The sequence below is a fragment of the Festucalex cinctus genome, chromosome 14, assembly GCF_051991245.1.
Source record: "Festucalex cinctus isolate MCC-2025b chromosome 14, RoL_Fcin_1.0, whole genome shotgun sequence".
Lineage (NCBI taxonomy): Eukaryota > Metazoa > Chordata > Actinopteri > Syngnathiformes > Syngnathidae > Festucalex > Festucalex cinctus.
Window position 1 is genome coordinate 10,957,775 of NC_135424.1, and position 26,278 is coordinate 10,984,052.

Below are 26,278 nucleotides of genomic sequence, written 5' to 3' on the forward strand. Positions count from 1 at the left end.
CTCATATGGGTCGAAAGTGGTTCCGTGCCGGCCTGCAATTTCTTTACCAGACCCCAATCCATGAGGCTCTCGTCCGCTCCGGAGTCAATGAGAGCTAGTAGGTCTGTGGAAGTGGCATTGCAGGAAATCGTGACTTGCGTGAGTTTTCGGTTCTTGACCAGTTTGGGAGTCTCGGAAGTCACCGGAGGGCCTCGCTTGGTGGGACAAGCGACCACCAAATGTCCTTTTTCTCCACAATAGTAGCACCGCCCCTCTTGACGACGTCGCTGGCGTTCGTGGTGAGACAATCGGGCGCGGTCCAGCTGCATCGGCTCCTCGTCACTCTCGCTGGGCCTTCCCGTGGTGGGCGACTGGGGAAGTGCACCTTGCGGAGGGCCTCTTGCTTCTGGATGCCAGAAGAATCCGGAGCCGTGTCCCCGTTGATGTCCGCTGGTCTGCAAAAGATCTCGCCTTCGATGACCTGTGCGGATGGCCAACGAGATCAATGAGTCCAAATCGCCAGGTAAGTCCACGGGCAGTAGGAGTTCTTGCATGGCTGTGGAAAGCCCCTTTAAAAAGTGGTCAAAAAGGGCTGTGTCATTCCAGCCACTCTTGGCCGCTAGAGTTCGGAATCGGATTGCATAATCATTCACCGATTCTCGGCCTTGTCTGAGGTTACTAAGCTCTCGAGTCTTTTCCCGATCCATGTTGGTTGGATCGAACACGAGGCGAAGTGCCCTGCTAAACCCGGCTGCGGTTGAGCAAGTCGGGGAGTGCCGTGCCCATTCCGCGGTGGCCCAGTCTCTGGCTCGTCCAGTCAGGTGGGAAATCATAAAGGCCACGCGGGAACGGTCCGTGGGGAATGCCTGTGGTGAGAGTTCAAAGTGTATGTCGCATTCGGTCAGGAATGCCTGACATTGTCCTTGGTCTCCCGAGTATCGCTCCGGGGAAGCCAATCTCAAACCAGCCCCGGACACGACTGTAGTCGGGATCGGTAGTTCAGCGGTCTCTGGTTTCGTGACGTTCGGCGTGGCGTGTTGCAGGTGGCTCACCAGCTCCTGCACCTGTCCAGCGAGCTCTCCCATCCGGGTGACCATAGCCTGCTGGGCCTCCTCCGTGTGCGACAGGCGGGCAGCCTGTTGCCGAAGTGCAGCCACCAACTTCTCCGCTGGGTCCATGCTGGCCGAAGTGTACTGACACGAAGCGAGGAGGTAGGACTCAGACGCAGAGTGTAAGTTGGCCAACAAGGCTGCAGCTTTAATATATCGAAACTCAAAACACCTCTCAAAGAGGGAAAAAAGGCTGAACAAAAAGAGCTCCAAACTGGAGATACAAAAAGGGCACTCAAAAACAGGGACAACTAAAGGCGCTCCACAAGGGAGGAAAACAAGGGGCAAACAAAGGGCGCAAGACAAAGCAAGGCAAGACATCAAACTAGGACTGTGGCTCAAGGACTGTGAGGACGCTTCCATGCACTGAGATGTGACACTTCGGCAACGGAGGGGAGAATGCAGGTGGCTTTTATGTCCGGGTTGATTGGGAACAGGTGGTGGTGATCATGGGCGTGGACCGGTAATCAGTGAGCTGCAGGAAGGGTAAGTGACCTGGGGTGAGAGGAGAGTTAATACTTTCAAAATAAAACGGGAACCTGACTGTGAAAACAAAAGCATGAACCGCCACTCTGGTGGCGGCGTGACACCTTTAACGTAACCATCCACTGTCAAGTATCATCTCTGGTCAAAATTAATAGTGTGATTAATCTGCAATAATACATTATTAATGAGATTTGTTTTTGTGATTAACTCATTTGCTCCCCAAAACGTCTAAAAACGTTCTATTTTAAATGTCGCCATGGTCCCAACGACGTAATTATACGTTTCTTTATGCTCGAGCATACAGAAGGCTTTGATGCAGCCTCTGACCTGAAGGGGTTGCTTAAAGCAATGGTAGTTATTACAAAAAGAGAGCAAAATGATTTCAAAATTCAAGCAAATCGGAGGTTGAAAAGTCAAAATCCCGGAACTGATTGTGCTTAACCTTTGTGGTTATACATGTTCAACTGTGCCGCTGAGCCTTTTAGGGTCTAGTGCATTGCTCAAAGATATTCAGTCATCCCTGTACGAGGCCCTTTTTTTTCCCCCAAAGTACTTTTCAAAATGAACCCAAATGCATTATCACCATCAGACGCCTGCAGACTGTAGGAGAGTCCCAAAGCCAGGTAGGCCCTAGGAAGAGATTCCCCAGCTCCCTCTCCCATCGACACCACACTTTGGGACAGAGCCTCCGCTTCTGAGAACTGAAACACACAAACACGAACCCAGTTACTCAATTGAACTCATTTAGCACTTTAGTAACAACTGCTACCATCACAAAGTGCTGGACATAAAAAAAAAAAAAAAAGACAATCATTTAAATAATAATACAACCACAAATGATTACAATTATTTTCTGGTCAGGGTAGTTAGTTTGTGCAGACTGTTGGGTGGGCATCGTGAATCGTCAACAGTGGGCTAAGGGGGGGCAGTCAGAATTACTAAGTGGGTGCACCTGAAGGTCAGACAAATACACAGTTACCCACCCACTCTTGCAGCAGTAAACTGCAGAGCATATCTGATGCAAGGCATTCAGAGATAGAGGAACAGTGTGTCACTATGTCTGAGGTAAAGCTGCTGGTGGTTGTTGAGTGCTGGGCCAACAAATCATTTGCTTTGACAGCCGTCATCCGCCTTCTTTCTTCTGTTCTCTGCTCTCTTTGTCTTAATCTTGTATTTATGAGTTGAGAGCCTACAGACAGCAATTGTGTCTTTCTTTTATGCCTGAAATATTGTTTTAGCCTTTTTTTTTTCATCGAGTAACATATTTTTGCCTAGTAGTGTGTTTTGTTAGTTAGTTAGTTAGTTAGTTAGTTAGTGAGTTAGTTAGTTAGTTAGCAGGCAACATCATGGTCCACAGTGGATGACGAACAGACAGTTGTGTCTTGATAATTCTGGAAGATAGATGCATCTATCAACACATTCACTGCCATAGACGGCTATAGACGTCAAAGATATTTTTTTTACTTGGCTGGCAGTGAATGAGTTAATGCCAGTGACTTTAATGTCCATTTCTGCCAACCTTTATACAGTCTAAAAAAGTTTATGTTATTTACACCATTTCCCTCCATGTACAACCCGTTTTGGAAGTGGAAAAGGGGAAAAAAAAAAAAGTCTCATATAAGCACCAAAGGTATGGTTGGAAGGGGGCGAGACAGTGCTTTGCAGAAGTATAGACTACTTTCATACAGTCAACTTTTAGAATGGACTTATGTAACCATGTTTCAAACTGATGGTAAAAAAAATAAAATAAATAAATTTAAAAAAAAAAAAGGAAAATCAATACATATTCCGCCCTCACTGGCAGAAACGGGCTTCTGTTGAGTAAATAATAATAATAATAATAATAACAATAATAATAATAATAATAATAATAATAATAATCCTCTGCTGGCGAAAACCTTCTTAATTCTTAGTTTTCTTTTCTTTTTTTTCTTCTTTTTTTTACTGGTGGTACTATGTTGTTCATTAGGGCGAAAAACTTTCAGGAACATAAAACTGCTTTTCAGGAATTTCAAAATGCCGTTTTGCTGTGATGATGTCACAGGATTGGCAAGAGCAGATCCCGATTTTAAGCGCCGTGTTTGTGGTGCTCTCCAACAAGCACCCACAGAACAAAAAGTTGCGTGGGGTAGTGTCTAGCCCATCTGATGGCTGATAATGGTGGCCCATTTATGTAATGCCCCACTGTGCTATGGCCACAGAGGCCCATTGTGATTAAGACCGTAAGCTCCTTACTGTCTCCGGCCTAGCAAGAGCTCCAGCCACTGACAGATGTGCTCGCCACACTGACCCCTGTAAACTCCTCTTTTCTAATCTGGCCCTTTTCTCTCTATATCTTTCTGCCTCACCGTTTCCCATTCCCTTTCTTTCCCCTGCCAACATGCCACTGTTGATGCAACTTTCTCGCTCACGCCTAGGTCATAAACAGAAGGACGATGCAAGCTGTGCGTGATTCTGGCCATTTGCGGCTGCTTGAGTGACCTGAATGTCAATCTGTAACATTAGTGACACAAGTTGGTGAAATTTCTATAAATCCAACGAAGAAAAACATAAAAAATGCCTCAGGTCTAGTATGCATGGCACAAACTTTTGTGTGAATTATTTGTTTTTTGTTTTTCATATATTAGTTGGTTTCGCATGTTGTATTCACCCAGTGCAGCTGACCAATGCAGATTTTGGCGGCCAACAGGGGCAGTAGCGGGTCCTCTGGTCTCATCCTGGCACATTCTTTAAACACAGACACAGCACCAACTGCCTGCAACATGCACACATAAATATCAGGGGTGTCAGGCGATTAAATTTTTTCATCGTAGTTAATCGCATGACTTCGAGTTAATTCGTGATTAATCGCAATGTTTTTTATCTGTTCTAAATGTACAATAAAATGTACAATCAAATACATCCATCCTTTATTTTAACCGCTTATTCCTCACAAGGGTCGCAGGGGGTGCTGGAGCCTATCTCAGCTCGCTTTGGGCAGTAGGCGGGGGACACCCTGGGAATGGTTGCCAGCCAATCGCAGGGCGCACAGAGACGAACAACCATCCACACTCACAAGCACACCTCGGGACAATTCAGAGCGCTCAATTAACCGGCCATGCATGTCTTTGGAATGTGGGAGGAGACCGGAGTACCCGGAGAAGACCCACGCGGGCACGGGGAGAACATGCAAACTCCACCCAAGAAGGCCGGAGCCTGGACTCGATCTTGCGTCCTCAGTACTGACGTACTAAACAGTCAGCCACCGTGCCTGCCACCTGTACAATCAAATATGTTTCTATATTTCATTCTCTTGTTAACATAAAAGTGGAAAAAAAATCTTAAAGTATTAGAAATGTGGTTGCATCTTTTAGTCATTGATACAGTAATTTTATAAGAATTGATCAAATTTAGTCCAAATTAAAAAGATGTACTGTACTGTTAAAAAAAAACAAGTGTGATATTGATTTGTTGAGGTAATTTTTCTGCCAGTAGATGGCATAACTGCATTTTTAAGACGTTGGTGACAGCCTGTACAGTCCATTTTAGTTTTCATATAAAGAGCTATCTAATCTTTAACATGAAGTAACTTGTGAAATTCTACAGATTTTTAAAATTGTAAATTACAGCTTGACCCCAGCCTCCACAAATATATGCATTGTTATTAAATGCATTACTTTTAAATTTTGACGAGGACGTGTCTGCTGTGTTGCGACTGAAATTCCTCTAATACAGACTTTCCAAGTAAAGGGTGGCCATAAAAGGCATGTGAAAAAAAAAATTGTGGTGTCAAAGGAAATAAACGCACTAATTTTGACACCCCCTAATATAAGTCAGAAAATATGATTTGTGTACATTTAGCTGTCACCAATTATGTAGATGCATGTACCACTTGAGTGAATCAAACTCTGATATGTCATCCCTTTAAAACTGACTCATACACATTAGTTACTCAGTACATGTCGGCCAGTTGCACGCATGCATACACATATGCACACTGAGACCTAAATAGACGCGGAACTGACTACACCGAGGCACTACTACCCTTTCTCCTTCTTTGGAGCAGCCTATTTCAAGAGCTCTCCATTGATTTGCAGTGTCACTTTATACTACAAACCAGATCAATTTTGACACATAAGGGCTTAAATGGAAACACAGAAGCTGCATACAGGTTTTTGTCATCTAACTAAAGAGGAATACTTTTTTTTTAAGTAATAGTTGAATTAATGTCTGCCCATTTAACAGACAGAATCGATTGATTTGATTATGCAAATTAAGGGGGCAGGGCTAGCCCATACATTTTTGCACTGTGTATTCAAGCATCATTTATTGTGTTGTTGTTATCACTGGTTTAACCCTCTGACACTGCAAGCAGAATAAACCTTTATCTGTGACCACCTTTGCTGCTTGTTTGGCGTGATGGATGTCTGCAGCAAAATGGTGAGTGTGAGAGGGTTTGCTAAATGGCATTGAAAGGAGAAACAACCTCACCTTGCCAGACGCCATGAGTGACAGGCCCAGCTGGTGCCACAGGTGGAACTCATTGAAAGAAAACTTCATTGCTCGTTCCAGACACTGAAAGGTAAAGAAGTCATCTTTTAAATATGGAACTAGAGAATCGGGATAGTATTATGAACATTAACATTAAAAACATAGGCTACTCATTTTTCTTGTTTACTTGGTCGCATAATAATCCATCCATCCATTTTCTTAACCGCTATTACTCCTCACAAGCGCTCATAATAATTTTGTCTCTATCAAATACTTTGGTGCATTCTTACTTTTTTCTTAAAATGACTGTTAGTCACCACTTCCCACCCACTCTGTATCTTTTAGTCCATAATGATGTGTGATGTGTGGTAGGATGAGAGGACCAGGAGGAGTGTGTGGAATGGAGTGCCAATCAAGTCAGATGTTGTCATTCAACTGGAGTGCAAAAAAGTGTAGGTGAAGATTAGCATGTCATCATTTTACTCTGTTTATGTAATTACATATTGTGTCCAGTGGGGGGCTTTTCACCTTTACTACAGTGGAGGGGGGAAAAGACAAAGCTAGCCTTGACCTGCGGATACATGCGGTTCTCATACTGTAAGGTTTCTTTTTAAGTGATTAAAGCAGTCTTTTCAAAGCATTGACAGACTCAAGTGACTAACAACCTGGATAAATTACAGTAGACATGACTCACAACAAACTGCACTCGCATTCGTAGCATTCATTGTTCTGTCTAACTCACTAGAATTGAACACATTTTGAAACCCAAAATCCGGAGCACAAGTAAAAGATTTTGACCAACATAGTTGGCAACTGTTTTGCTGTGGCGCTAACAACAACGAGGAAGGGAAAAGGCTTTGATCTTTCATCATAAAGACTGATCAAGATATAACTACAATGGAAGCTAAAGCTGTTGAGGCTAACTTTTAGGAGTTTTATCATCTGAATGCATCTGTTAAAGGGCTGCTGCAACAAATAAGGTCAGAAGAGGACACAACCAATGATCAGCACCCAGTTGTATGGAAGAAGCAGAATTGGGAATAGGTTGTGCTGTTAGCAGAAGCTAAGCTTAAAACAGCATTAGAACAAGAAGCTAAGCTTAAAGCAGAGAAGGAAGAGACTGATACTCAAAACATTAGCTGCTGCTGATGCAAGTTTCAAAGTGTTTCGTTTCAAGGGGAATTCAATGATTCACAAATTGAAGACAAAAGTGTTGTATAACGCACGTGAGAGACAGCCAAATTGTAGAGTTCTTACTAAATAGTCCTGTCTTCAAAGGAGAGCCATTGGAGTAGACGCTCTATGATGGCATTTGAGCATGGTGTGGTGATTAAAAATAAAAGCAACAACGACTGTCTGTCTGTACTTTATAGTACAATAGACACATGGACAGTCCAGAGTGTTAACTCTTTTAATGCCAAAAACGTTTAATAACGATTAGTGAAATCACGATGTATGCCGCCATAAATGTTAAATGACGTCAACTACGTTTTGTTTTTGTTTTTTTTTTTAAATCAATGGGTAGATGTCTAAGTGGAGCACTGCCTGGTCAATGGGTTGTGAAATCAAAAACACCCGCTAACTCTAGCCAGCAGATGGCAGCATTGTATCTCTTTTCAATGGGCTCAAGGTGTATGAGATTACAATGAAACATGACGGAATCTGATGAAATAGAACGTTTTCAAGGATGACATGAATGATCAAAGGCTTTATCACATTAAACCTAATTTACAGAGCGCCACAAAATTGAAAATGTATCTTTTTACAAAAAGCTTGTTTTCTCCTTATCTTTTCAATTTTCGCTCGATGTCACTCAAATGAGCTATTTTCAAATGGTGATTACGAAAGAATAGAATAAGATAGAAACATGCTTTGTTTTTCTAATGAAAGAATGGAACGCGATCTTTCATCTGGTACCCACATTGTATATGTAGCAAAAGCACACAATATTCTGTTTGCCTTGAAAGATCAGTTAAAATGCTTGAAATCGACTAACACTAGGAGTTTTTTTTTTTTTTTAAATAACATGTGGCAGTAAAAGAGTTAATAAGGAGTTGCCTGCACATGTGTTCTGACCAGGGATGCTGATGTTGTGGCTGCCTAAAATACTTTTTTTTTTTTTTTTTTTTGCCTTACTCTAAATTAAAGTTCATTGCACCTAGAAAACAATGGCGCTGAGGGGATTATCAGTCGATGTTAAAGCTAAATTAACACAGGATGAAATGTCTTTTCTAAAAATGACTTCTTTTTTTTTTTTTCTTTTTTTTTTTTAAGTAAACCCCAGCTTGCAAAACTCTCACACCTTGCACACACGGCACATCTCAGAGGTGAGTGAGCTTGTAAGAATGAGATTATCAGAGGATAAAAGTCCAAACAGAAGAGCAGTGAGATAGACAGTAACTTGACTGGAGTATGGAATGAATGCTGGGGGAGTAAGGAGAAAAATGGCAACTGAAGTGATGGATACACATAAGTCCCTTTAGCTCAGGCTGATTAGGACATTCGTTGAAAAATTCGCTGAAGACAAGGCTGGCCCTGACTCCAGTCCTCGCAGACTTGTACTATAATGTACAGTGCAATATGCATGTGTGTGTCCGCAGACCTCAGACAACATGTTGTACTGCCCCCTCCTAGCCATGCCGATCGCAAGCAGGTCGTAGACAGAGACCGAGTCCTGCAAAGTGGCCTGGCGAGCCTCGGCCTGATCTGGCAGGCGACTGATGACCGCATCGCCACTGGCCTGGATAACAAAAAACGTATTTGAAGTGCAGGAGAGAAGACGTGTTGTGTGTGTTTGTGTCTCACCATGGACTCTGTAATGAGAAGCAGCAACACAGCCTCTTCAACCACGTCCTGGGGACAGAAGCAACTGCAGTGACAAAGGGAAACACACAAGATTATAGAAAGTCCTTCTTGTCGACATACATGCAAAGGCACACATATCATTTACTTCAGCCCTTCGAGTTTCTGGCGTGTCCGGTTTCGGACTCACCTGGTGTGTAATCCTACACGGGCCACCATAGGAGTTTCATCACTATACGTCATGTTCTCAGATATATCTCACACACAGTGCTGAATACTTCCATTCCCAATATGTAAATCTGTCTAATGCAGGGGTGTCCAAACGTTTTCATTTGAGGGCCACATACAGAAAATCAGAAGGACGCAAGGGCCACATAATGTTATGAAGAGAAAATTTGTTTCGTCCTAAAAATTGTACAAATAATTTATTTGTGCTTTTGCATATTTAGAAAAATGCTACAGTATATAAACCAATTTATTTGTAATATGGCAGTAGGGTTATTATAGTTTTGGAATTTTTCATTTTAGTCATGTGGTCATAACTATTGCTTGCAGCGAACAATCCCTGCTCAGGAGACACAGAGATGAGTCATCTAAATGGCGATACAGTTGTGTGTCCTAATGCAGAAAAGCTTTAATGCTGACTCTTTCAATTTCAATAAGTACTCAACATTTCACCATTGTGAGCCCTGTTTTCATTCCCAGCCTCAATCTAACTGTGGAATTTTCTTTCTTTGGTATTATCTTAAACTTTGCAAAGGTAGAATTGAGTGTAATGGGGCGTTTTTGTAGTAGGAGCACACACCGGGCGTTACATTAGGGAAGCAAATTGATTCGCTGGGCTCCAAGAGATGAGATTGCCAAACTTGCCAGATGCGCTGGGAGGGGCTTGTCAGCTTGGTGCACCCAGCTAGATTTGCAAGAAAATTAAGATGCACCCGTTTTTAGCCCGAGTACAATCTTGTTTCTGTAACCAAATTGCCTTCTCATTTTTGTTAAATTAAATTACATTGTTTGGGGTTTTTTGGGGGGTTTTTTAAACACCCCTGCATTTCCTCCCTGTGTTTTGGTCCACGTCCGTGCTAATTCCTGACACTTTTTTTTTTTGTGTGTGTGTAAATCAGTTACAGTATTTTGAAAAATTCCTGCCTAAAACTGGGGGCAACAATTTAGAAACATAACCAAACAGGGAAAGGAAATCAATACGATTCAGCACATTGAGGCAGTGAAAAGCAAACCAAGAGGTTTCAAACCTCTCCGTAGTGTAACGTTGTGGTGGTTTGATGGTGGGGTAGAGTGCATCTTTGGAGGTGGCTGCTCCTTCTCTACGGAGCCAGGCCGAGGGCGGGGGGCCCAGAGGGGGCCAGTAACTGTCCTCGGTCACTGAGCTCAGCAGCACCTCTGCAAGCTTCCTTGCTGCAGCCTGTAGAAGTATTACAATAGTCTTAGTGGTTTAACTTAGTATTTTGAAGTATTCACTTGGGTATGTTATCAAGACTAGGTTGACTCAAACGGAATACTTCAAGAATTATTCATAGAGTTGAAAATGTTGTTTTGTGTAGAACATGCAAGCATTTGAATTAGAATCCTTGCTCAACATCTTTTGTATTGTTTAAGTGAGGCAGCTGACCTTCCTGAAACCTTGAGACCCTCGTGACTCGACCACCCTCATCACACGGCGTAGTTGGTGAGCACCTTGAGCTAGATGACTAACAAACACAAAACGTGTATTTCAATGATTACGAAACTTGAAATCCATCAAATAAAAGCATCAAGAGGAATTAACAAAATTATTCATATACTTTCTCAATACACATTTGTAGTTTTTTTTAGAGTGCTTTATTTATGCAACACATGACTTTTAGAATGATGCAAAATTGTCAAATAAGGATATTAATGCTTTCATAATTTGTATACTGTAACCATGCAAAAATGATTAATATATGTATTAAAACTTTTGTCATTTCCATATAGTTTGAATATGACATTAGAGGTCAGTCCTTTTTTTTCTTTTTTTTTAAACGAAAGGCAATACTGACACCTACAGGCAAAACATTTTAACGCATCCTGATCTCAACAATGCTGTCCAATAGTTTTTCTCTTCCTAATTCCTAAAAATCCCAAATTTCCTAATAGACACTGGCCAGTGCTTGGGTGTGTGCGTGTGTGTACATGCGCTGAAGTCACCCTCTCTGCAGTAAACACAGGTATGCACTCTGTAGGGCTGCCTGTAGGAAGAAACCCAGGTCCAAGTCCACAGGTGGAGAAATCAGACTGAATTTGGCTGTCTTCGGGTGGGGGGTTGAAACTGTCTGAAAAATAAATGTTTAGCGCAAACAAAAATCTCAACGCACTGTATCTTTGCGGGGCCATCAGCTCAGACATCACGGAACATTGAGACATATATTCATATGTCCCAATCTTGTACAAAAATCATCTTTGTCAGCTTGTGACATTTTGTCGACTTTACCAAAATAAAACCCTAACCGTGACTATCAATGCATGTCAATAACATTTTCTATTATATGTTAGCAAAAAGTCTCCGGTTCGAGTCCAGGCTCGGACCTTCCTGGGTGGAGTTTGTATATGTTCTCCCCGTGCCCGCGTGGGTCTTCTCCGGGTACTCCGGTCTCCTCCCACATTCCAAAGACATGCATGGCAGGTTAATTGGGCGCTCCGAATTGTCCCTAGGTGTGCGTGTGCGTGTGAGTGTGGATGGTTGTTCGTCTCTGTGTGCCCTGCGATTGGCTGGCAACCAGTCCAGGGTGTCCCCCGCCTACTGCCCAGAGCCAGCTGAGATAGGCGCCAGCAATACAAACTGTGGAGCAAACATGTAGACAGATAATATCACAATACTGTTTTCACTAAGATGCTTTTAAAAATAATTAATATTGTAGCATCTTTACTGCATAGAAGAAGTACTATTTTTCTTCGTTTGCATCTGCATGACTGTATAATACTGCTTCCTGGTGGTCAAGGCAGGCATAACAGATGATACATCACAATGAAATGAAATGTTATGTTGTAATATACTAATTTTGCATATTTTAATGTGCATTTCTAACATATTATTTTTGTTGTTGTTGGATAGGGATATTGTTTTGTCAAACAACAAATTTTATACTCTGAAAAAAATGGTACATAATTTTATTTTGTTGTGGTTGCACAAAATAAAATCATCTGGGTTCAGATGATTTTATTATGTGCAATCACTTGATCAAATTTATTTTTCAATTTACATGAATCAAATAAAAAAAAAGTTGTTGTTTGATTATTGAACTGATTGTTGATTGTTATTGTTTTGGTATGTTCTGTAAGCACTTTGTTAAAGCTACAGCTGTTTGAAAGGGCGACTTGACTAAATAACCTATCTTTCTTTTTTTTTAATTTGCCCACCCCAGGTATGACTGTGGGCACCCAACTGTGTAATTGACAGTTTCTTTCTAACTGGACCAGTTGCAACACATACATGATCAGAATGGACACAAATCTCCACCTTATCAAGCTCCTGCAGGTATGACAGTGCCGCATCACAGGCCTTGAGGTAACACGAAAGACTCTCCTCCTCCCTCTCCAACAGACGGATCCGAGACACTGAAGAAAGAGCCTGGTGGTCCAGAGACAGACCTGGAACGCATACAGATGCCACGGTCAGGATTTTAATAAGCAAAACAAAGTTAAACACACACATTGTGAGGAGTGCGTATCAGAACACATTTTGAAGGACCACAGACTCACACCGTAGACATTTATATTACAGGATGTTCAGGTCCACGGGACCTAGGGCTAATAAAAGTGTGGAGATCAGATCGTAAATAATTTTGGGGTTTGGGCATTGCTGTTGCAACATTGTTCTAGAATTCAAGCACCAAGACTCAATGCTCTTATATTTCCAAACTTTTTACCAATGATAGCTTAACTACACTCTGTTTTAGCTGTAAGTTAGTATCAGGACATAAATATAACTTCACCAATGTGGTTGTTTATCGTTACCATACCCTTTTAAAAAATCCAATAAATAGAAAACCAGCCCTGATTAGGCAATAACTGACTCCTCACTTTGAACGGTAACACTAGAACTGTTTATCGGTAAACCGTATATCGTTGCATCCCTAATGACGGCAACATTCTGAGCGAGCCAGAAGGCCTGTTATGGTTCGTATCTTCGGGCAAGACGCCAGGCCTAATCAAATAAGCAGAGTGCTGCAAATAGACATCATCGTCAAAATATTCAGAGCAGATTTAATTCCCACCACAGCATGCAGGACAGCAAGATCTACAGAAAGGGAGCCCCCATAGGAATAGGCTGACTTTCTCATGCAAACTTTGACATCATCTATATTAGTCCACCTTAAAATAATTTAGAAAATTTTCCAAGAAACCAAGCTTGAATTAAAATCTGCCAGTGAGTGTGACATAATTATATTTCAACTAGCAGGAAGTCACATCTGCTCATCAGGAAATATTGGGTGTAATGACATAACATAATGATGATGATAATAAGATTATCCAGTATGACGCACATTTGTCATATTCTGTGGATTTGACCCTTGACCTTTTCCACAGATTGTATATGTAGGTGATGACAAAAGAAACAAAGATTTTAATTTTTCACATGCAAATGAATGTTGCTTATGTCCGGATGATCCATATTTACAGTGCTTGTCTGTATTACAGTACAGTACAGTACAGTACAGTACAGTACAGTAACAGCTGGGAGCAAAAGGTGTTGCTTGAGTGATAATGGCTGGGAGCGAATGAGTTAAATGTATAAATGTTGTTTGAAAATGTGCCAGTTTGTGAAGCAAGTAGTACCTTTAATGACGAAGGCCTCCGCCAGTAGGCGGAGGTGGTAGGTGGGTTGATCGTCCTGCGTTAGTTCCTCCAGTCCCACCCTTGCACACATTCCCTGGGCATCGCGATGGCAACCCTGCACATAGTGCACCTTGGCCATCAGCAGCAGAGCCTCGTTCAAATATCGGGGCTGGATGATGAAGACAGCAAAAAAAAAAAGAAAAGAAAAAAAGAGACTTGTGTTCAGTGCTTCTTTAGGCTGTTTGACATTGTTTGAATTGACAGAGGTTAAACAATGTAATAATAACTAAGATATCATAAAATAAAGATTCAAACCAACCGGCTGATTTGACTCACAGTGAGACGGCCTCGGCTCAGGATGATGTTGAGGTAGCTTTTGGCCCGGCATAATCTTGGTTGCATCTTGTCCAGCAAAGGTATGGAGCGCCTTAACAGGTCCATGTTTTCCATCAGGGACTCTTCCAGTAGTGCTTCTGCCAACAGCAGCGTCCCATAGTCATCTGAAGGCAGGATATAAAAAAGTCATGGTGAACAGTTTCCAGAAGGTCCACGCTCAAGGTGACAAGTCACAGGTTTTTTTTTTTTGTTTGTTTTGTTATTATAAACGTTGCACAGTACACACTGTTTCATAAGTGTTGTTCAAGCTCAGAAATAGACACAGTCAGGGAGAAGACACATTTACAACCACTGTTTGGAGCACATTTACAACCACTGGTTCTATCTTCCATGATCATTTGGAATGTAACCATAAAATCAGGATACTGCATACAGTTTACACAGAGATTAGACGGGGCGGCTTTCCAATATGCACACTCGTTTCAAGTACTCCTGGTCAATGTTTTGTACTGTATGTGTTCCCATGCCAGCTCAGTGAGCAGTGTTTATATCTTAAAGGGGCTGTCTGCCGGTTTCACTCAGGAAAATGCACTTTTTAAATACAGGATTTAAACAAACAAACTACTTCTCAATTTATAGATATTGGCTTTTTATAACGTGTGGGGGTGATTTTGTCCTAAACCCCCGCACCCCCAGCCTGTATTTTGCCATTTTGTGTTTGTTTTGTAAACAGCAGGCCGTCTCTGTGGAAAGACAGTGTTTACACCCCTCCAGCCAATCGCAGAGCAGGGGGGTGGCGTGTCGTGACGTCACTCCCGTGGCAATTTGAAAGCACGCGCGGATTTTTTTTTTTCACTCACTCATTCACACATGTAAGCTTCTGTGAGTGAGTGAGTGAGTGAGTGAGTGAGTGAGTGAGTGAGTGAGTGAGTGAGTGAGTGAGTGAGTGAGTGAGTGAGTGAGTGAGTGAGTGAGTGAGTGAGTGAGTGAAAAAAATAATAATGTGAGAGAATATACGACAAACTCTTTCACAGGAAATTGCACACAACTTTTAAAAATCTGAACATTCACAAGGTCCCTCACTACAAAACTATGAAATGATGTGTCTGTGATAATACAAATTACAATTTTGTATTGTTTTATGAGCATGCTCTGTTTTGGTTTCTTTATAAAGAGTAACAATGATGGTAATAAAAAAAAAAAAACATTTTACAAATCTTCTAATGATATTAAAGGGATCGTTCGGCTTTTTTAACATGAATCTCAATTTGATCCTCACCTCCCGTGTGTGCGATCAGCACTGACTTACCCCTGACAGCGTTCGGTGACACCAGTTCTGGTTCGGCGTTGGACGAGAGGCAAATAGTCCAGCAAGCTGGCTGGGGTCTCGGAAATAAAGCGTTTTTTTCGCCTGAAGTTGTTTGCCTTTTCGGCGGAAGTATCAGCGAGCTGGCTTCAGTGCGTCGGTTAGCGTTCGACAGGGCGCCGCGCAGTGATACGAACGAACAGAAAAGTAGTGGCTGGCGGTAATGGCGTCTGACTTTATTCAGAAAAGAGTATTGTGATGGAAATGTATCACGCTTTTGAAAACAAATAGTTTTTAGAAGAAAAACGCTTTATTTCCGAGACCCCAGCCAGCTTGCTGGACTATTTTCCTCTCGTCCAACGCCGAACCAGAACTGGTGTCACCGAACGCTGTCAGGGGTAAGTCAGTGCTGATCGCACACACGGGAGGTGAGGATCAAATTGAGATTCATGTTAAAAAAGCCGAACGATCCCTTTAATAATTTTGGAATTACAAACCACTTTTTTTTTCAGTATTTTATAAGTACTTTGGATAATACTTAGACTGATTAGTGCCTGCCATATAGACCGAAAAGACTAAAGTGCATGTATAAAATGCAATTTATATCTATAAAAGTACGGTAACTTATTCTTTTCTTTTTTTCTTTCCTTTTTTTTTTTTTTTACACTTTCTGCTTTGCTTTTTTTTTTTTTTTTTTCTAATTTCTTCATTTGTGTGTCATGATGACCCCTGGCAATTTGATTTTGTTTGTTCTAAAGTTGCACTGTTGTGAGTAACGTAAAATTTAGCCTACTTTCAAATGAGAAATATAGAAGTTTAAGTTTATTTTAAAGATGTTAATGGAAACAGTGGAAACAAAACAAAAAGCAAACTGCAGGAAACAGGCCGTTCAAATTGGCTTGTCAGCCACCAGTCAGTCCTGTACGTTACCTGTCAACATTCAAAAGTACAAAGTTCAACTTACAGGTGCGCATCAGTCACACAAATATCGGTATAGGCTACTACTATAATGATCTACTCGACCACACGCATACACAAAAAAAGAAAAGAAGTATTTCGAGACCACCGCGGAAAACTTTAAGTGCACTCACCATCTTCGTGCATACGCGCAGCCTGCATGTGTTCGACGATGGGAGGAATTCTGTCCCACTGGCACTCGGCCCGGTACCGATCCAACTCCGCTTCCAGCCGCAACTGGGTGAAGGAGATCCGGGAGGCCATGGCAGCTCGGTCCCGGTGTTGATTGTACTCCCCGGACACGATGGGAGTGACTGCAGACTTTCAGGAGAAATAAAAATGTAACCTTTGGAGCGTGCGCGTGCGCATGTGTGCGCGTCTGTTGGGGTGGGGGGTAAGTACAGTAGCCTACGTGTCACAATGGTGTTATTATTGGTTAATTTATTTAATGTATATAACCAAAACTTAAACAGTACTTTCAGTCACGTAGATGTGGTTTAAGGAGTCAGGAGTTAGGCACCTGCTCTTAATCTTTTTCCCTTAATACTTTAAGTGGATCACGTAGGAGCTGAAGAAAGTGGAAAAACAGCAAAGCAACGATTCCTATGTCTAATAGATATATATAGAACATGTATGGAAACAGTAAATAGGTCGTCTCAATGAAAACGACCCACATTCCCACTTTGTCAGCAGTACTCACACATACTGGTTGAGGTCATTATCCGCCCGGTTTCAAGCAAGGACCAAACTAAAACATAACAAAGCTGAAAAGGGGAAAGGGAGAGATATACATACACGTACACACTCTACAGTACAAAGACACAATACAAACTGTAAAATTGCATTTGTTCTATATAGCCAAAGTCACAGGCAGCACAGACAGAAACTATTATGGAACTCAGCTGCTACTTTATAACATAAAATAAAACCTCAAGTCTTCTGAAAATGGATTTTGCTGGGTCATTTTCTCTCTGGAAACTTGACATTTGCTGTTATAGAAAGTCCTTTTTCTCAAGTGAAGGAGCTCGCTGTTTGCAGTTGCAGAGTTGTGGGGTCGTGGAGGCTCGTTAGCGTCCCCTACTGGCGGACCGAGTCACTACTAAACCACTTGCTCAACGTTGTCATCCTCTTTGGCACAACTAAAGTGTCTTGGAGAAAATAAATATAATTACACTGATGTATATAAAAAAAAAAATAATAATAATAAAATAAAATAATGAAATAAAATACATAAGTTGTATTGTTTTGAATTGATATAGGATGAAACTGAGTTGTAAGTAATTGTGTTATGATTTTATTTTATTTTTACACAACATCCCAACTTCATTGGAATTGGGGTTTGTAGTTTGAAATTTTTAAGACAATTGGGGAAATAAAGTAATAGATTTGTTTGACTTTGATTGATATGTAAGTCGAATAAAGTGTTCATTTGACGTTTCAGTTGTTTACAGTGTACGTATTGCTTATTTCTCACAAATTCTCACTACAGTAAGTTGCGTCTTTCCCTGACAGTTGATGCGCAAGCGAAAAGGTTTGTAATTGCCTAGATGACACAAGATAGCAGCAAAGCACCTTTTCTATAAGATATCGTGGCCCGAATAAATGAAGGTCCTTCTCTTAATTCCCAAAGTTCAGCATAGCTGCTTGGCACTAATTTGCCACCAGGTGGCACTAAAGCTTTTTTTGTTTTGTTTTGTTTTTTGTTTTGATTTGCATACATATCTATGAATTGCCCAAATTTCCACATTGTCAGATCACAGTGCCACATATAGGTCATATCACCTAATGACAGGTAACCATAAGATGTTTTTTATAATATGGAGGTAAATTGGGTGCAAAAGTACCTTGTACCTGTAGAAAATAATTTTTGTAGTTGGAGCAAAGGAAACTTGTAGCCCTACAAAATATAACTTGTAGTTGTAGAAAGTCAATTCGTTGTTGGAACAAAAGTACTGGTAACTACGAAACTAACTATATGTAAAAATTGCAGAGAATTTATATAAAAAAATAAAAATAAAAATAAAAAAATAAAATAAAAGAGAGAAACCCATTTTGCGCTGTTAACTTATGGGCGTGAACACAGTCGACTTGCTTCCTGGCCAACGGGGGTCGTTTCTCTCATTCCCTTTAAATAAATTCAGCACAGGAGACGCGTACAGTCTACATGACGGAAGTAGAAAAATACAAAATTATAATAAGGAATATGATCATTGATAATATGGATGCATTCATTAATTGATTTCTAACATGATTCATAAAGTTTGATGCACGCTACAGTCATCTTTGAATAAAATATGATCACACAGAGCACAGAATCTGTCTGCCTGCACCTCAAAATTGTTATCAAAATTGTTAGTCTACTTTCAAACACTAAATGGTGAGTTTGTTTGCTTCACGCTGACCAGTAAAATTATTTCGGTGGCTAAACAAAGTTTAACAAGACTGCTTTGGTCCAGGGAAACATCTGAGATTATAATTGGCTCCATCTAGTGGTCAGGTGGAGAATTATAGATGGGGGCACCCATTTGAGAATGGTTTTGTAAAATGAGTTGAGATGAGGAGCTTTATGAATGTATTGTTGAGGTTTTTTTCTTCTTCTATAGATAAATGTTTTTTTTTATTTTATTTTTTTTACATTTGTATTAAAACTAGTATTCAAATGAGGCCTTTCCTCACATTTCCCAATTTCCCAAACCAGATTTTTGTATGTATCTCGAGTCCAACCGCTGACAGCTTGATAACTTTATGGCCATTAACTCTGATGGCATATTTTCCTTCAACATTCATGTTGACCGACTCCCTGGACTCTGATCTGGAGGTCTACCATTCATCAAACTGGTTTTCGGTGGTCACACTAAATAAACATCCTAAATTGGCGCTGATATGCTTCACATGGCAACGTTATATGCCGTGCATGCAAATATCATAGACAGCTGCTTTTTTTTTTTTTTTTTTTGTGGGTGTGTGTGTGTTTGTGTAGTAGTGATTTCATGGAAATCCTAAATCAGCATTTCATACAATGAATCTGTGAAGCTTTTTTTTTTCTTAAATAGAATTAACGATGTGAAGCGGCAATTAAAGTGTAGTTTCTGGGTGTCTATTATTACACTGAAACTGACCCAATAATGACACACCAGAATGGAGCTTTTGCACAATATAGAGTACATGACCGTGTGTTTGGTTTTGAGCCCACATCAATACAAGGACGGCCACATTTACTGATGTGGTTAAAGCAAACATTCACATGAGTAACTTTGCGATCAATATTGGCATTTGTGCCACACAATTTTTATCAGGCGGTCCAGGTTTGCTTGCTTGGTGTCCCTCGATCTCAGCCTGGGATGGGCACTTCTCTGTCGAACATGGATCAGCTTAATGTTTAGCCCAAGATACACACGTACGCACACGCATGTAAGGGATTAAAAAGCCACGGGGAAACACATGCTGTGTGAGGATGGAGGCGAGAATACTACGTGAGAGGAGAGCACAAGGTGGTTGCCACTCAGGTGAGCGTTAATGGGATGTTAACTCGTGTTTAATGACTGCTCATGTTCACACTTGGTGACTTGATGTTATTGCTACTGGCAATAATGAAGTGATGGAGCTCGAGTCATTGTGCTGTAATTAACTGTGTGTGTCAAGGAAACACATTGAACAATCTGCCAGATCTGTTTTTGGATCAAAGACTCGATTTGAGTTGTAAATGCAAGAGTCCTTGATTTACTAAACTGACTTACTGTCTCGTTAATCCTATTTAGAGAAGGCCCACAAGACTGTCAGTCCTTGAGCTGTAGCAAATGGAATGTGTGTACTGTATAATGACAATGACATGAAATATGGGGGAAAGTGTACAGTTCCAAGTGACAATAAATTAGAAACAATTAGATGCCTTTCTATAGTAGGCTTTACAGAATCAGGATTTTTGGGGCCGATCACCGATCAACAAGGTCTTAAAAAAAAAAAAAATCAATTTGTGTTTGGTTTGACCATAGTTTAGTTTCATATCCTCGTTTGACAAAATTTAGTGTGTCTTTATTTCTGTATTATTTCAAACAACACCCTGCCTGCTGATTGCATCTGTGATTGGCTGAATGTGCGAGACCGGAAGTTAATATAACTTACAAGTGATCAAAGCTATTTTGATTTAAAGGGATGTTAAAATAATAATAATAATAAAAACACATATTCTTTTATTTGAAAAAAAAAATAAAAAAAAATCAGACTTTTTACCAGTGAAAACAAATGGTCAAGGGCGTCAAAGCTAAATAAATCAATCAATCAATAAATAAACAATATAGACAAATTGACAAATATAAATAAAATCTAATTATATTATATTATATTATATTATATTATATTGTATTATATTATATTATATTAGGCGGCACGGTGGATGACTGGTTAGCACATTGCCTCCCAGTTCTGAGGACTCCGGTTCGAGTCCAGGCTTCGGCCATTCCTGGGTGGAGTTTGCATGTTCTCCCCGTGCCCGCGTGGGTCTTCTCCAGGTACTCCGGTCTCCTCCCACATTCCAAAGACATGCATGGCAGGTTAATTGGGCGCTCCGAATTGTCCCTAGGTGTGCTTGTGAGTGTGGATGGTTGTTCGTCTCTGTGTGCCCTGCGATTGGTTGGCAACCAGTCCAGGGTGTCCCCTGCCTACTGCCCAGAGCCAGCTGAGATAGGCGCCAGCACCCCCCCACGACCCTTGTGAGGAGTAAGTGGTCAAGAAAATGGATGGATTATATTATATTATATTATATTATATTATATTATATTATATTATATTATATTATATTATATTATATTATATTATATTATATTATATTATGGGGCATAGTACTTTGTACATTTAGAGTGCAAAAAAATCGGAAATAGTTTTCATTTTTACACCTGTGTCTGCAATGGGCCTCACCAGTGCACGTTTTACCAACAACATGTTCTTGGTCGCAGGACAGGATGGAGCTGATGACCCGGCAGAGCTTTGCGAGAGGGTCTCCACGTGTTCCCTCTCTGTTCTGTCTCGTCTCTACGTGTACGCGTTGCACGGCTGCTTCTGCGAGGTGACTTTCACCGCTGTGCTGGACTGGTGCAGCCTCCAGGACAGGAGGATGATGGGATACAGCAGCCTTTGGGCGCTGCCTATGTACGCCACTGCAATCTACCTCATGGAGAGTGTGAGAAGCTGGCTGCTGACTCATCAACAGCCGCTGTCTGTGCGTCTGATAATCTACACGCTGTTCATCTACATGTGGGAGTTCAGCTGGGGGAGTGGGCTCGGGCTGCTGGGGGCTTGTCCTTGGGACTACTCGGGTTATGAATACAATCTGAGAGGAGTGGTGACTCTGGAGTATGCGCTACCCTGGGCGTTTGCTGCCTTCATAGCAGAGAAGCATGTGATCAAAAACACTCTGAGAATACGAATGTGCAAATAAACGTCTAAAAATGAGCTTTCAATAACTGCTCTACCAATTAATCGTCAGTTTGGAACAAACAACGCCAAAGCAAGTTTATGCAATGTTTTTTTTCCCCATATATTATTGGCTTCTCAAAACATTTAGTTCTTAGTTATGTGACACGAATGTATTACAGAAGTATTGTATAAATTGCACACCTTTAAAATGAATTGTTTGAACAGTGCAAACAGTAAAATTTTAATATTAACAGGGACAGTCTTCTCTTTTTTTTATACTACCCAACCATTTTCTGAACTGTTTAGGCTCAGCGGACGCTCTACAGGAGGCACATTGTAGACTGGTTGTCAGTCAATCACAGGACACATATAGAGACATACAACCATTCACATTGAGTGGGAACTGAACCCGCACTGACTATCTGGACAAATCATTAATTGTGTTTACTTATTCAGTGTAATTTTCTCTTCATAAGGAAGGCTGACAAATGGTGTCACCAAAATTTTGGTCAACAAAAAAAAAAAGCTCCTGCAGCTCATGTCAGCTGGAATTTTCATAACTCCAAGAGGACCAAAAACATCATGTTTGGTGTCTTGGAGATAAGCAAACAGTAGGAGGGGCATAGCTCATGTGGTAGTGTGGCCGTGTGCCAAGCTGAAGGTTGTGAGTTCGTTCCTCAACCCTTGAGTGACTTTTATTTATTTATTTTTACATTCTTAATTTTACTCTCTGCCAAGTGTAAATATTACCCGTAGATTGACACAAGAGAGTTGCCAAATAGAACGCTAGTCGTTTTTAACTAAGTCGCTGGGGATCGGTAAAGTCTCCGGTCAACAATGGAATAAAAAGCGATTTGACGCCGAGGGTCCGAGTGTGTCATAGCGGCTTGACGCTGCGGGGATGAATGAGAAGGAAGTCATGTTAGTTACCTGTGAAAAATAGCTGATTCTAAACAAAAGATGAAGGTATTCTGGCACATATTTGGTCAATGAAATGCACGCACAGCAGTCGGCAGTACATATTTCGCCACTTTTTTTTTGGTGGGGTGACAGGTTGGTATTATAAGGGAAGCCGAGCTTCCCTTGCAGTCCTTGAGGATGTGCCACTGGTTCAAATTTGACATGCTGTGTACAATAAACACATGAAATCAAATTCTTTGTGTGTGTAGTACTAGTTTAATTAAACAGTGTTTGTCAATTGTGATGTATCAGACGAAGTTCTTGGCCAATTAATGCAGCTAATTCCAAAGGTTGCACATACTATTTATTGCAACTTTTAAAAAATGTATAATATGTAACTATTTGTAGTATGCTACATGTTGAGAGTGTCGTTGGCAGGTCTGATCAGGATCTTTTACGCTCAGGATTTTGAACCACAACCAGTGCAATAGTTTCCTCATCTCTCTTCCACTGATACCTACAGGAGTAGATGTGAAAATACATTGTATTAAGAATCAGAACCACGCATATGCTCCCTGTGAATTTAACCAATGATGGAAAAAAATATTGTGTCAATATAATTGCGTATCATAGGATGTACTTACTGGGTGTGCTCAGGAATGAGTACACTGTCTCCGGCAGAGAGATTAAACTCCTGTTCATTCATGGTTACACATGACGACCCCTCCTAATGGTGAAAAACAAAAGAGGAGATACAGTGCAATATATAAGTCAACAGGCTTATAGTGAATTTTTAATAATGGAAGCGTCAGATGGTGCATAGTACATGAATGTGAAGTTAAAAACATACCAGTTGCCAAATCCATACATCACTTTGTGCCAAGGATGTGTCAGACAAACCAGGTCCAAAAATGGTTGCCTGTCAGGGTCACAAATAGTTATATTACTTCATGTTTGTGTTTCATATTACTCAATTATTAGCACCTACTTCACAATGTCCTTCAAAATCCTTCTTGCATGGATGAATATGTGGTTGTCTTTAGATATTACAGGGGTATGTATTGTGGCATGTGAGCGTATGTAATATTACGCATAAAAGGTTTCATTGTACCTCCGTCTCAAACTGAGCTCCAAACATGTTAATGGGGCTGCCATTGGCAAGGAATGGCTTTTGTTTTTCCAGCCACGACTTAAAGCAGAAGGGCGACATCACGTTCATGCTGTTCATCTGGAATGGAGGCTCCCTGAAGACTTCAGCTGACCAAAAAAAAAATAATAATACTGATCATAAAATTCTGAAAAACCTAGACCAGTGCAGATGATAAACAAGAGCTCACTCGGATCAGGTTTTCCTGTCTTGTACTGCGTTGATGCCATGAACCTGATAAAAAAAAATAAAAAAATAAAATAAATAGAGCAGCAAGAGTGGGTGATTATAAAATAAACTTTCTTACTCTTGGATTATTGGCACCAATTGGGTTCCGAGATCTTCACAGTGGAACCATTTCTCAAACAGGATGTCTGTTGTGTTGTCAACGTAGTACCTGAAGGCACCAGCACATGACTTTGAACCAGATAAAGACACCAACGTAACAAAACAAAATCATGTGATACAAAATCAGCTTTTTGTTATTTTGATTCTTCCCAGCTTGGTTCAATGCATCACCTGAGGCAATCCATTTCAGTATGCAGCCGTTTCCTCTCTACCACTAGTCCCACGGTGTTGGCCTGTCTCTGAGGTGAGTGGGGGATCCGAGCGGGCAGCAGAAACATCTGAAAATGGAAAAGACGATTTCCACAGAAACACTATGAATGGAACTGATCATGTCATGATCATGTTGTGGAATTAACTCATACTCCTCTACCCTCCTGCAGTAAATCTTTTGAACGCTAAGATTAATTTACTTGGGTCCAGTGGAATTTAGGGACTTTGAAGTCAGGTACACCCTGGACTGATCCCCTGTCAAATACACAGGGCAGTCACCTTCACTTTAGAGTCTTTGATGAACCTAACAAAAATATTTTTGCTAGCTATGGAACCCAGAGAGAACCCACGTACACACAGAGATAAAAAGGCAACTATTTATAATAACAGCATTTGATGAGTTGCTCTTCATGCAATCTCCATTTCAGCTTACCTCTCCTTCCTTGATGTGCACATCCTTGCTCTTGCCATTTTCAAACACCTTCAGACACATGTCCCCCTTCACCTGGTAAAAAAGCTGTTGGACATACATACACATTTTGTATATCTTTCATATCATGTGGGAATAAGAGGTTTCATGTATGAGGGGGAAAGTTCTGCTTGCTGCAAGTTACAACAGAACCACTATTAAGTACAGACTAGCTGTATTACAAAAGGAGAGGATAATGTGTGGTGGCATTGATTGTAAATCAGTGATCATCATACCTCCTCCCCTTCTTCTATATGGTAATCCTTCCTGGTATTTGGTCCGCCAACAAACATAATGTTTAACTGGGAAAAATGCCTGAATGAGGAAATTTAAAAAAACAAAAACAAAACAGTCTTTAAACAAACATTATGTAATGGCTCAAATGGTGTGATCTGACGTGATCTTCTCTTTCGTGATGATTGCAGCTCTGAAATCTCCTCTGTAGTTGCGCATATAAAATAGCATTGTTAATACAATTAATATAAAACAGCTTACTCACATGAGTTTGTTGCAGACTGGTGGCAAGAAAGCATTCTGGTTCTCTGCTAACCACTTCTCCACATTCACAAGAAGATAACTATTATTCATTATTTCAATCGACGTTTGAGGCCCTGCTACTGTATTATGTCACAATGGCTTCTTTTCTGTTGCTACGAGTATATTCAGCAGTCTGTCACTGAAAGTCCAAAATGCAAGAGTGGGTGTAGGCAAGTGGGAGGGGTTTTGTCGTGGTGAAAGGTCACCTGTATATTACCATGGCATTTTACACACATTTCACCTGTTTTTTGTTTTGTTTTTGTTTTTTTAAAATTGGATTATAACCAACAGGAGGGTTGTTCAATAATAAAATTATGGAAAGCTAAAAAATAATAATAATAATAATAATAATAATAATAATAATTATTATTATTATTATTATTATTATTATTATTATTATTATTATTATTAGTATTATTATTATTATTATTATTATTATTTATTTAATTAATTATTACAGTAATGCACTTTACCTTGGAATCAGACAGTCCTCCCTCAAGCATCTCCAGCTTGTCCAAAATGCTGCTGCTCGTCTCCTAACTGGTGCCCGTAAGAGGGAGCACATAACCCCTCTCCCGGCCTATATTGACACCCCGATCTAGGACATACTGAGCGGTTCTTCTCCGGGTACTACGCGGTCTCCTCCCACATTATGTGTGCATGTTAGGTTCATTGGGCGCTCTGAATTGTCCCTATAGGTGTGATTGTGAGTACGGATGGTTGTTCGTCTCTGTGTACCGATTGGCTGGTAACCAGTTCGAAGCCAGATGGGATAGGCTACAGCAGTGACCCTTTTGAGGAATGAGTCCATTTTAAGATTCTCTAAATGGTCTTGCCCTGCCTTACCTCGCTGAGAGCTCTTGCACCCCTACTCACCTGCCCGGTGCCTCAGGTCAGCAGACCAGACACAATTAGTGTATCGAGGACAGAGCGGAGGCTTAGAGGGGATCGGGCCTTTGCAGTTGCGGGTCCCTCCCTTTGATACAACCTTCCAC

At 40.8% G+C, this 26,278-nt stretch overlaps 3 protein-coding genes across 8 annotated transcripts in view; 1 reads left to right on the forward strand and 2 right to left on the reverse strand.

Annotated features, from left to right (window-relative positions):
- Nucleotides 1-17,338, reverse strand: part of ttc7a (tetratricopeptide repeat domain 7A) — a 43,798-nt gene extending 26,460 nt beyond the window's left edge. For 2 of the 6 annotated variants that reach the window (XR_013278392.1, XM_077495178.1), the window contains exons 1-13: nucleotides 17,190-17,338; nucleotides 16,395-16,581; nucleotides 13,998-14,161; nucleotides 13,662-13,830; nucleotides 12,343-12,473; nucleotides 11,034-11,158; nucleotides 10,477-10,555; nucleotides 10,100-10,269; nucleotides 8,850-8,913; nucleotides 8,647-8,784; nucleotides 6,045-6,128; nucleotides 4,225-4,329; nucleotides 2,158-2,275 (exon numbers count right to left, since the gene is read on the reverse strand). Coding sequence is in view for 5 of the 6 variants with exons in the window: in XM_077495178.1 (XP_077351304.1) it covers nucleotides 2,158-2,275; nucleotides 4,225-4,329; nucleotides 6,045-6,128; nucleotides 8,647-8,784; nucleotides 8,850-8,913; nucleotides 10,100-10,269; nucleotides 10,477-10,555; nucleotides 11,034-11,158; nucleotides 12,343-12,473; nucleotides 13,662-13,830; nucleotides 13,998-14,161; nucleotides 16,395-16,581; nucleotides 17,190-17,246 (1,591 nt within the window). In the remaining variant the exon portion in view is untranslated. Of the gene's footprint in view, nucleotides 1-2,157; nucleotides 2,276-4,224; nucleotides 4,330-6,044; nucleotides 6,129-8,646; nucleotides 8,785-8,849; nucleotides 8,914-10,099; nucleotides 10,270-10,476; nucleotides 10,556-11,033; nucleotides 11,159-12,342; nucleotides 12,474-13,661; nucleotides 13,831-13,980; nucleotides 14,162-16,394 lie in introns of all 6 variants that reach the window. The other 4 variants (XM_077495181.1, XM_077495179.1, XM_077495180.1 and 1 more) reach the window with 4 other exon arrangements.
- A 2,224-nt stretch (nucleotides 17,339-19,562) lies between these two features.
- LOC144001482 (transmembrane protein 229B-like) lies at nucleotides 19,563-21,708 on the forward strand. The gene is made up of 2 exons (XM_077495824.1): nucleotides 19,563-19,766; nucleotides 21,213-21,708. Exons 1-2 carry the CDS (start codon nucleotides 19,715-19,717, stop codon nucleotides 21,692-21,694), a joined length of 534 nt encoding a protein of 177 aa, XP_077351950.1. The 5' UTR covers nucleotides 19,563-19,714; the 3' UTR covers nucleotides 21,695-21,708.
- Nucleotides 21,709-22,914: 1,206 nt separating this feature from the next.
- On the reverse strand, nucleotides 22,915-25,422 carry haao (3-hydroxyanthranilate 3,4-dioxygenase). The gene is made up of 10 exons (XM_077495420.1): nucleotides 25,246-25,422; nucleotides 24,983-25,061; nucleotides 24,711-24,794; nucleotides 24,239-24,345; nucleotides 24,027-24,116; nucleotides 23,910-23,953; nucleotides 23,684-23,829; nucleotides 23,423-23,491; nucleotides 23,217-23,299; nucleotides 22,915-23,089 (listed from the first exon to the last, which is right to left on the reverse strand). Exons 1-10 carry the CDS (start codon nucleotides 25,332-25,334, stop codon nucleotides 23,017-23,019), a joined length of 864 nt encoding a protein of 287 aa, XP_077351546.1. The 5' UTR covers nucleotides 25,335-25,422; the 3' UTR covers nucleotides 22,915-23,016.
- Nucleotides 25,423-26,278: the final 856 nt, after the last annotated feature.

Coding starts and splice junctions, on each gene's coding strand:
- LOC144001482 (XM_077495824.1), top strand. CDS start 19,715: ATGGAGGCGAGAATACTACGTGAGAGGAGAGCACAAGGTGGTTGCCAC. Junction 19,767..21,212: donor ACAAGGTGGTTGCCACTCAG/GTGAGCGTTAAT, acceptor TCTTGGTCGCAG/GACAGGATGGAGCTGATGAC.
- haao (XM_077495420.1), bottom strand. CDS start 25,334: ATGAATAATAGTTATCTTCTTGTGAATGTGGAGAAGTGGTTAGCAGAG. Junction 24,346..24,710: donor TGCACATCAAGGAAGGAGAG/GTAAGCTGAAAT, acceptor TTCCATTTTCAG/ATGTTTCTGCTGCCCGCTCG. Junction 24,117..24,238: donor ACTGAAATGGATTGCCTCAG/GTGATGCATTGA, acceptor TGGTGCCTTCAG/GTACTACGTTGACAACACAA.